This window comes from Notolepis coatsorum, assembly GCF_963971535.1.
Source record: "Notolepis coatsorum genome assembly, chromosome: 13".
NCBI classification, from domain to species: Eukaryota; Metazoa; Chordata; class Actinopteri; order Aulopiformes; family Paralepididae; genus Notolepis; species Notolepis coatsorum.
The window spans coordinates 51145409-51157011 of NC_140177.1; the positions used below are offsets into that span (position 1 = coordinate 51145409).

Here is an 11603-nt window from a genome sequence, read left to right on the forward strand (position 1 = left end):
CTGTATATTGACTGCCAAATTCTGTGTGATAAGGAGATGAGGGGGGGGGGGGGGGGGGTGAGAAGAGGAGAGGGGAATGGAGAGCAGAGGAGAGGAAATAGTTATTGCTGTTGTTTCAGAACCATAAACAGCTCAATTTGTTGTGTGTAGATTGCTTGTGAAGTTGCAGGCTGTCCACAGCACTGAAATGGAGCACAGGAGATGGATGGACAGACAGAACACTTCACTTAGTTTGATTTCTTAGCCTGCTTGCTGCTTGTTGTTATTTTAAATAGAACGTTGGGCCCTAATTCCACCCCCCCCCCCCCCCCCCCACCCCCCTTGTACTGTAGCAATCCACAGACAGCAGGGAAACGACAGCGAGGTGCAGACACAGTCAACGTGAGAGAGAGAGAGAGAGAGAGAGAGAGAGAGAGAGAGAGAGAGAGAGAGAGAGAGAGAGAGAGAGAGAGAGAGAGAGAGAGAGAGAGAGAGAGAGAGAGAGAGAGAGAGAGAGAGAGAGAGAGAGAGAGAGAGAGAGAGAGAGAGAGAGAGAGAGAGAGAGAGAGAGAGAGAGAGAGAGAGAGAGAGAGAGAGAGAGAGAGAGAGAGAGAGAGAGCTGCTGATTTTGAGCAATTACATGTCTATAAAAGTTCTTTGAGCAATTACATAAAAAGAAGGAACAAGAACTTTGAGAGACTGCTGAGACAGTATGAGTCATATACGTAAGAGATGCTCTGACAACTAAGTTGACAAGCCTGTTATGATCAAGTTGGTAAATGGACTAAAGAGATGCAAGTTTAACATTTTGTTGACTGTTTTACCTGTTAACTCATTGGCTGCCAGCTATTAGCCTTATGGTAGCTACTGCCACGCTGTAAACAATGGGAGTTAGTCACCTTGTTTGTAGAGCAAAATTTATATTCTATATTATAGCCATGGATACAATACTATAGTCATTTGACATTGAGTTTCTTCCGGTCAAGATGCAAAAAAGAGAACATTTTTCCATCCATACGTTCCTGTGTTATACCGTGGTGAATATAAGTATGGTTTTAGAGCGGCCTACGGTAATTCATGAAATGCTTAGTTATGGCAGTATACGTCGATTTCATTGTAGACGTTTCTTGCCTGAACCCGCTATTGTTCCGAAATCAAATCTAGATCATAGCTATTATGTTCCATCATGAATGCGTGAAAGGGGGGGGGGGTCGTTTCTGATTATTTGATTGTCAGTAACGGCATTCGCATTGAACACTAAAAACGGTTATCAGCCCGATCGGTGTGAAAGCATTGCAGGATCAAGCTCAAATTTACGTCAAATCGCCCTTACCTGTGGCCAGGAGTAATCCAAAAAGAATATTCCAATTGTTTGATCACCATCTGCTATATCCAATGTCCATTTGCTCGACGGCATATTTCACCACAACATATGGATCGGAGATATTTGACGGGCTTCGATGGAACCGGGACAACCGTTCGCCTCGCCCAACAAGGGAAAATGAAACCTGAGACCTGGGGCCGTCCCACAGAGAAAGATACAAGGGTAGAAAGGGTGCTTGATACCGCCGTCTAGCGTGATGCGACCGGTATTGCACTTTTACATTGGCATGAGGATTCCCCATGTTAACCCAGATTCAGTGGGCCTGTAATGAATAGAAATATCGAATAAAAGAAATAACGATCAAATAACGAGTAGACTCGTTGTTGGCGTTCAACGATTGGCGGCCAATAACGAGTATAATCGTTGTTGGCAGTGAATGAGTTAAGATATACATACAGGATACATACAACAGAAAGTTAACTATTTGGTGTTATTTCATGTCTGATTGGTAGGCATGCTATTAAAGTAAGAAGCATGCACTTTACAATAAAACTCAATTGATTTTGATTATTGGGGGTCACGATTCGATTACGGTTACTTTTCCCATTTGACTGAGACAGTTAGTTTACACATAAAAATCACACAAAAAAAAAAAAAAAAATTGGAGTTCAATTCGATCGATCAATTCGTATGTGAATAGAGTTATAATTTGGTGTTACAGTACATTTCATACGTGGACCATCATGTAGTTTGAACTGCTTTTCTAAGTACTACTTTAGTTAACCAAACTATATCTCACTTGAAGGTAGCTTTGCTGTTAGCTCTTTTTAATTTAATTCATTCATTTCATTTTAGTTACTGTTTATATTGTACATATCTCGCAGTCCTGTATATTTTGTGCTGTATATTGTCTAGATCTTTTTTTTATATACACCGTGGGAAGGGGGTAACACAATTTCAAGTTTCTGTATGTCTTGCACAAATGGAAAACTGACAATAAAGTTTACTTTGAATTTGACTTCCTTACATTAGCAAATTGCATGTAGCATGCGTTGTGGTAGCCTGTATTAGCTGGCACATCTGGAATTGGGCTGTTCTAAGTTATATGTTTTAATATACAATTAGACACATGAATGCGTTATTTTATGAAAACACTACACAAGTTGGAGCATACAGTAGTCTTGAAAGTTTTGTGACTTGTGGATGCCAACAACTGAACCAGGAAGAAAGGATGCCAAGGTGTTAAATGCTATAGCTCTCCTAGTTTGGAATGTGTCTCCATTCTTCCCCCTTCCCCCCATTTAAATGCAAATATTTGCGTCGTGTCATACCCCATCTAAATAGAGGGATACATGGAAAGCCTCTAGCACAAGGGTGAATGAAATTACAGCACTATGTTATCAATGAAATTAATGAATATTATCAACAAAAGCAACGGAATTGTTTGTGTATACACATTTATAAAATGAGGCATATTTAGCCAAAATTATGTTGCCAGAACATAAAAAAGAAAATGCGTTCCCATGCGCTTTTCAAGAATATAAAAAAATTTTACTTAATGGGAAGTCTGAACAGTTCCATGATAATGTACGTGGCAAGCTTTCTCAGCACAGTATTACACAACACTGGGTACTCGTTCTGGACTGATATCCAGAAATTTGCGAGGGCCTGTCCAGTGAACTTGACTTTCAGTAGCTCGTCACACGAAAGATCAAAGATCAGATCAGTGTCTGTGTCTGATTGATTGAAAACTTTATTAACACATTGGGTCATGCGTTGGTTGCCAATCACGAGATTTCTCGTTATTTAATCGTTATTTCTTTTATTAGCGATATCCATTCCTTTTTCATCCCTCCAGCCTGACATTATCATTGGGAATGGCTAGGGTGGCTACGTGGCGTAGTGGGCAAGGCGCTCGCCACGAATGACGGAGACGCTGGGCTTGCCTGTTCGAGCCCAGCGCTCCACAGACAGGCTTTTGGTCATGCATAGGCACTTTTCTTGTCCTCACTGTTCTATAGTTTTGTTTTAATTAGTGACTCATGATTTTATCCAAATTCTTTTATTCTACTTTTTCTATCTGGTTTCACTGTTTTTAACTGCTGTTTGTTGTTGTTGTCATTTATTTCTGATTTTGTTTTTATTGTGTTTTTATATTAAGCTGTAGTGTAAAGCACCCTGTGCATTCGTGCTGTGAAGGGTGCTATATAAATAAAGGTCATTCATTCATTCATTCACATTGCTTTCAGTTTAGCTGGTCGTTCATACTAATACACATTGGCCGTATTAGGGGGTGGGAAACTGATGGGTGGGGATCGGGCGTTGTGGACAGCGACTCCTACAGGTCGGTTGGTGCGCCTGCGCAGTAGAATCAGGAAGTGTCGGGGGCAGCGTGAGCCTCCCACGCGTTACTCCTCGCCACTGAGAGATCGAGCTGCGCAGGTGAAAAGATGCGACTGCTGTTACCTCAAGTACCGGACGGGACTTGTGCTATGTATGACTTAGTCCACATTGCAGCCGGCTTGTGGGAGGCAAGAAACAGCGTTTGTGACAGGGGAGGGTTGAATTGGATGATACGAAATTGGGATGGGAGAAAATATAGAAAATGGGAGAAAAAGTGGATAAAATCATTGGGAATGGCTCTGAGCTCGAAAAGGGCAAATACCGCCCCATATCGTCTCCCGGATGGTAATGCACATTGTAACTGAGGGGTACAATTCCCTGACTGTATTACTAGATATGATACTTACTACCACTACCTTTGTACTTTATATTCGGCCACCCAGTACTCGGCATAAATATATTATGATAAACACTCTCACGTAGATGAAACGGATCCAACACAAATGTACGAAGTCGAAATAGGTCTTTATTTCTACACAGCGATGGTGTGTAGAGCAAGCACTTAATCACTTAATTACATTTATGAATTGAAATAGTATGCACTTTTATGGCAAAGAGTATTCGTCGGTATATCAATAGAGAATGTCCAATCTCTGATGGCGCAGGTGGTAAATATACGACCTGGAATAGTTAGGGAATAACAGCAATGATACTTTAATGATTATAAGACTGGATACACTAAGGGGGGTAATCCGGTCGCTTGTAAGACAACAGGAGTAGGAGGGGGGGGGGGGTAGAGTCTGGCTGCCTCGTCCGGCCAAGGGTATCCTGGGTGAACCCACAGTTGTGCAGCTCGGTGCGCCAGCGATCCTTGGACCACAGATGAAAGCAGGTGGACTCTCTGTGAGCCGGCTCTCTCCGGTCCACGGGGGAGAGACGTGAAGCGACCTCGTCTTGCAGAGCGTCTCCTCACCTTGCGTCCTCTCCAGGGGGGGGGGTTCCAACACACGGCAGTGTCGGGGGTCTTTATCCATGGAATAATCACTGTACACAAAGCATAATCCGTGCCTGGGAAGGCGGGCTGTCGTCGGTAGAATAATCCGGTATACAGGTCCACTCGCTCGTCGGCTCTGGGGCTCCTCGGATGCAGTCTCACATGGGGTCGACCATCCTGGATAAGCAGCCAGTTCTCTGCCCGAAACGATGGGGTACTGACTACGGTAGTATTCTCACCGCACGAAGCACTATATATTAACAGACTATTATTAGCTTAATAGACTACGTCCAACTCGACGATATAGTGCCAAATATGACTATTCAAATATTAATATACACGATGTCTCAATACCGATGGTAGGCCGAACTTGGCCTTACTCCCACACGTGGCGTCGCGGGGAGGCTTTACGTCTGTCACTCTATTGGAGGGTAAGAAACTGGACTGAAAAGGGAAGTCCTACTTTAGTAGCGCAGTATATATACGCACTATGAACAAATAGTACCGTTAGTGGTGCGGTAGCCAGATTCCTACGCGGAACTAGGACTTGTTCGTACATGTTGAGCGGTACGTTTGAACTGGGTCTGGGGGGTATGGCAGCCTGGCACCAAGGTCTCGACCAATAGTAGAATGGAGACTATTATGGGATGTTCAGTAGGCTAGAATGGATATTCAATGCATATTGTACAAGGAATATACAAGGGATATCAAGGAATATTAGAGAATATACAAATACAATTAAACATATATATATATAAATAAATATAAATATTCGGTTTAATCTGGCCCTTCACAACACACATCATTGGATTGGATTTAGTGAAAAAGTGCATCAGAGAGAAACTTCGCCCCAGGGTTTCCCCACCTCTGGCAAGCAGTGTCGTGTTACCAGAGTCACTGGCGAGGCTGGAATCAGCTTGGATCATATATTTGGAATGGCGATCAGGAATTGGATTCATCTTTTTGCAGAACGTCTGATCTGAGGTAAGGAATCTATTTTACCAGTTTTGGGTTAATCAGAGTTGTTTTTCACAGATTGCACAACGTCTGTGTGTGTGTGTGTGTGTGTGTGTGTGTGTGTGTGTGTGTGTGTGTGTGTGTGTGTGTGTGTGTGTGTGTGTGTGTGTGTGTGTGTGTGTGTGTGTGTGTGTGTGTGTGTGTGTGTGTGTGTGTGTGTGTGTGTGTGTGTGTGTGTGTGTGTGTGTGTGTGTGTGTGTGTGTGTGTGTGTGTGTGTGTGCGTGCAATAATCTAGCGTTTATTTGAAAACGATTCATAAATCAGCCGTAAAATGACAACATGTTTTGTGTATTCCAGTAAATGGCTATTTTCGCGGATTTCTCTGGAATGACTAGAAATCTCAGAAACTATACTCGTATTCAAAACGGTATAAAACGGAAATATACTGATGAAAAAACAATCAGTTTCGTACATGTTGATTGCAAGCAAGTCATTGATAAACGACGGGTGTATTAGACACATAGCCATACTTTAAGATATAGTTTATGCGTTCGCAAATGTGCTCGCCCTCCCATTCATTAACGTGGTGGCATTCAAGCGATAAATCGCCATATCCGGCTGGCAACCAATGTGTTAACAGATTGCAGAATGGGTACAATACAGTACAGCTCAATACTAACAACTGCTAAGAGGATGAAGACCAGAAAACTACTTTTGTTTCACAGCCCGTTGGCCAAAGTTTAACGTGGCAAGCTTTCTCAGTGCATACACATACTTCGGTCTCAATACTTAGTCCTGCATGTATCAACAAATGCGCATGTTGGTGTGAATTTATGTGTGCCATTATTACTACCAACTGTAATAATTGTGGAATATTACTATAATGAGCTGTATGTGTATGAACCAAGCATCACACTGTAATGTACATGTACTTTATATGTGACAATAAACTACTGCTACGGTACCTAAGTAAAATTCCTCCACTTCTACAAGGCCATTTGCATGTTCTTGGTATCTAGGGACATCTATGGATCTCAGGAAATGTATTCCCATTGTCAGAAATATTGTGTCTTACTAGGCTTGAGTAAATTGTGATGAAACAAAGGTTTCATCTTTGACGGTGAATAACACCATGCTAAAATTCAAAATCTAAGCAAATGAATAAAGGGAAGATGATTTAAAAGAAGGTTTTATAGATACAGTACTGAATTCTGTCATCCGGACACATGCAATTTTAAATATGATTATAGAATATAGAATATCAGGCCTATAAATTACCTTATTATAGCCAAGTCGCACATCTATGGATCGGGCCAAATCTCCCCTTTCCAATGGCAGAGTTCAATCTGGATTTAGTATCACCAGGCGTGATTCACAAACCGTGAATGAAATCTACTGTAAGTACAGTTACTTGTTTATAATGTAAATTTCTCCACCATTTTTCATCAGATTGCAACGCCATTCTTTGCTAGACGTTCACAGAAATGTAGATAAACGAACTGCATTCTAATTTATGCCAATAACGTTCAGGTTAGTTAGACCTGTGAGATATGATCCCGAAAATAACACAGAAAAATTATTTCACGTCAAACGGCTCAAAGTTTGACAGGGGCTGGCATAAGCTGGGTAGTGTAGTTTTTCTAAATGTCTCCATCGAAAACCCTTGGTCTCTTCCTTCAAAAGACTACTCACTTTTGGCTGCGCCACTTCCTCCCGTCAATATGCGCCGGTTTCCGACTCCATGCCCTGAGATTTCTATAATCTTATATTTCACTAATAACAGTTCAAATCGTTGCATGTATTATGCTTTCAGACTGTATTTTTTTTGTCCATGTGGTAAATACTGTACACATGTTTACAGGAACGTTTTGAAGTTGTATTTGGAGTGTATTTCGTGACTGTTGGGAACTAGGCTACACTGGCACACCTACTTCCAGCGAATTAGTGTGTGAGTGAGTGCGTCTACATGTGAGACTTATCTCATGTCTTTGTATTTTCAGCCAAGGGCTCGGGTGGAAATTTGACTTTCAATCAAACACATGATGGAACAGGGGGGGAGGGGGGTCCAGGTGTAATGTTGCTGTGAGTTATGAATCGACAGCACTGGATGACACATTTATAGACTCACAAGTCTCACTACACCATTTTGTGGGAAAATTCTTTGAAAACCCATGATCAAAGAGACTACTCATAGGCGGAGTGAAAGAACCTCTTCAAAACGGGGGAAAGAAAAGATGGCAAAAAAGTAAGGAGTGTAACACAATCCAAACAAAGTAATTTGCTTGAGAGGTTCCTCTGATGTTTCCGAATGACTTGCGAAGTGACTTTCGGAGTGTCAGCGTTTCGGATTAGCCCACTGGAAATGCATAACAAACTGTGGCTGATTATGGAACAATCCCTCTCATACATATGGAACACGTGTATCACAGCAGCTTCCAATTAATATTTAAATGTTGGGAAGTAAACACAGGACAGATACTGATATCTAAATGGTTGCCAAATCAAAAGATGCAGGTTGAGCCCACTCACAGCATGCTCTGCTAAATCAGCAGTGAGAGGTTTCTCGGATTCCACACGTAATCACGGTGGCAAAATCCTTTCTGATTGATCAGGGGGGTATATCACAAAACAAGATCAACAAGTCAGACTAGTTTCCAAAAAACATCACTGAATAACATTTGACATTATGTTCATAATATGATATGTCATAATATGTCAGGAGGAACCTCATGGTACCAAAGCACCTCAAAGGCGCTTAAAACAAAATTACAAACATCACAAAACTGGTCAGACTACTACTTGACCTGAACCCCAGAACCCACCTCACCCCTGCCCACTTTGACAACCTAGGATGGCTTAGAGTAGACGGCAGAGTACAGCAACTTGCAATGGGCCTGGTCTACAAGATACACTATACGACCGGGGTACCCATGTACATGTCAAAATACTTCCCAAAGGTCAGTGAATACCACAACCACTACACCAGAGGAAGCTCAACAAATCATGTAAAACCCAGATTCGGCTCAAACAAGGGACTAAACACGTTTCGCAATTATGCCACAACAATGTGGAACGCCCTACCCAAAGCTGTAAAGGAATGTGAATCACTACCCACATTCAAAACCGCTCTTAAAGAGCACCTACGGGAGGCTGCAATTCGAAACTGGCCACCGTAAATGCCCAAAACCCCCACCACCTCCTAATAGACAGTCTCCTCCCCACCGCATGTATATATTCCCTCCCCGCCGTATGTATATTTCTCTCCCACCCACCCACCCCCTCCTAATGTACAGTCCCCTCCCCATCATATGTATATACTTTGTCAGGATCTAGGGGTAACAGTGCTGTATATTTGAATACCGTTTATGTCACAAATGTATCAGTACTAAATACCTATATGTCCCTATGCCATAAATGTCATGTATGTTGTGTATGTCATAAATGTCTATATGAATTGAAAATGGGGGACCCTGATGGAAACAAGACAAACGTCTTTCTCAGGTCTGCATCCCCTTAACAATTGTATGTATTGAGCCGTACTGTATTGTACCCATTCTGCAATCTGTTAAATAAAGTTTTCATTCATTCATTCATTCATTCATTCATTCATTCATTCATTCATTCATTCATTCATTCATTCATTCATTCATTCATTCATGTATGACTGAATCACATTCCTTAACCTAAGTTCCAAGTTTAGTTTCACAGATTCAAATAAAAAAACATAGAGATACAGTTCAATATTTGTCTGGCTAACTTGCTAATGCTACTTGGTGAAATACTCCCCAGGATAGGTATTGGTGTACTGTATATGCTATGCTTGCTCTAAAGCACCACACCTGACCTGAGATGGCACCTTGTGGACAAAGTGATTTAACATATGACTAAACCATCACTGAAAGTGATCACCCATCTCTCTCCCTCTATCTGAAAACGTGCCTTACTGACAAACGTATTAAAACACCAACACAAACATCAGTGGCAATGGCTCAAATTCTATGATATGTAACTGATGAATCTATTCCTAATTCATGGATTTGAATGGCAACTGAATGTCGAACATCACTAATTAAAGTAGAACATGTAGCAAAAAAATAAAAGCTGTATCTCCTGTACCTTTTCACACAAGCTTCAAAAGATTTGGTTACACATAAGTGAATAAAAACCATGACAATCAATTCCCACGCTCAGCAGTAGCCTTACGTGAGCCCCAAGAGTGCACCTCAGGTCTAGAACAGAAGCACAATGTGGTCTCAAAGCAGAATAGTTATAGCGTTAACTTAAAAGGAAAACTCCAACATTTTGGGAAATTTGCTTATTTGGCATCTACCCTGGAGTTAGACAAGAAGATACATACCATTTTTCTTCTCTGTGCATGCAGTAGGAGTAGGAAGACACGCACTGTTAGCCTAGCTTAGCATCAGTCACTGGAAGTAGGTTCCTCCATTAGCCTAGTTCCAAACGTCTTCCTACTCCTACTGCATGCACAGAGAAGAAAAAGGTATGCATCTTCTTGTCTAACTCCAGGGTTCCCAAAATGTTGGAGTGTTAAGATACATACCTTTTTCTTCTCTGTGCATGCAGTAGGAGTAGGAAGACGTGCACCGTTAGCCTAGCTTAGCGTCAGTCACTGGAAGTAGGTTCCTCCATTGGCCTAGTTCCCAACGTCTTCCTACTCCTACTGCATGCACAGAGAAGAAAAGGGTATGCATCTTCTTGTCTAACTCCAGGGTAGATGGCAAATAAGCTAATTTCCCAAAATGTTGGAGTTTTCCTTTAACATAAGCCGACTCAAATGTATTGCACAAACCACAACGCAAAAGAAAATACACAGTCTAGGTTTTCCCTTGGAACATAAACCGCACAGACTGCAGAGTCTAGGAGGGAAAGGAACGGAACATCACACCACCACCCACAGTAAGTGGAGAGAAGACGAGTATGGAAGTATGGAAAAACCAATATACTCACGGTGCTGAAGTTCACCGGGTAGCACTCCGTTCCCCGAAAGGTGCATTGAAGGAGCATGTCACTGATGTCGTGACCTGTGCGGTTGTAGAAGTCGGTCATGTTGAACAGCTTGGGCTTGAAGTTCTGGAAATTGGCCTTATCCTTCAGGGCGGCGAGAACCTCTGGCTCGGCCAGGTGCGGGTTGGCTATCTGGTAGTTGTTGTTGAGGAGGGCCAGGAGCTCCCCTACGTGATAGAGGTCGTTCCTGGTGATTTTGGAGAAGCGGAACTCGTTGAGGTTACAGAAGGTAACCGCGGGGAAGGTGAGGTTGGTGGCCGCCACCTCATCCAGCTTGGTGATGTGGGGATACTCGAAGTAGTACGTCACCCGGTCCATGCACACCAGCAACAGCAAGCTGAGTGAGCCCAGGAAGGAGAGTGTCCAGAGGAAGCGGCGGAATGTCATGTGCCCGTAGGCGAATATGTGGCTCATACCATGCAGGGTGGATATATTGGCGAAAGCCTGCAGGTTCGAGGGCCTGATGCTCTCGATGCTTTCTTCCGAGTCTCCCTTCATGGCTGCGAAAACACTGTCTCCCCCAAGAAGAACTTAACAGGTTAAAAGAGACTTCGCTTAGCAACAGAAACAGCAGAAACAAACTGCCGGCGTTGGTTTGGCAACAGCTGCTTCTTTACCCCCCCCCCACCCCACCGCCGAGAAGTGGCAATCATCAAAACAAACAGCTATTTTTAAAATGGTTGTCAGTCTCTGTAACAGTTTCCCCTTTAATCACATTTCACCTTTCAGGGATTTGTCAGCTTTTTGCTGTAGTTCCAGGTTCCCTGCCCCCCCCCCGCTTTTCTTTTCGGGGCTCCTTTTCTATTATCTCCCAAGCTTTCGCTCTCACTCCCCGCTCAGCTGTCTTTTGTAGCAGAACCGAGCACAATGACAGCTCCAGAAACACCCACTTCTAGCAAAGAGGCAGTGCCTCCTGAATTCAAAGTGGTGTGAAAGGGGACAATGAAAAAAGAACAAACGGGCAAAACAACGCAATGTAA

At 42.7% G+C, this 11603-nt stretch overlaps 1 protein-coding gene across 1 annotated transcript in view; it reads right to left on the bottom strand.

Annotated features, from left to right (window-relative positions):
- Nucleotides 1-11121, bottom strand: part of asic1c (acid-sensing (proton-gated) ion channel 1c) — a gene marked incomplete at both ends in the record, with an annotated part of 397500 nt that extends 386379 nt beyond the window's left edge. The window contains one exon of the mRNA XM_084327294.1: nucleotides 10567-11121. Coding sequence (XP_084183420.1) covers nucleotides 10567-11121 — 555 coding nt within the window. The remainder of the gene's footprint in view (nucleotides 1-10566) is intronic.
- Between the last annotated feature and the right edge of the window lie 482 nt (nucleotides 11122-11603).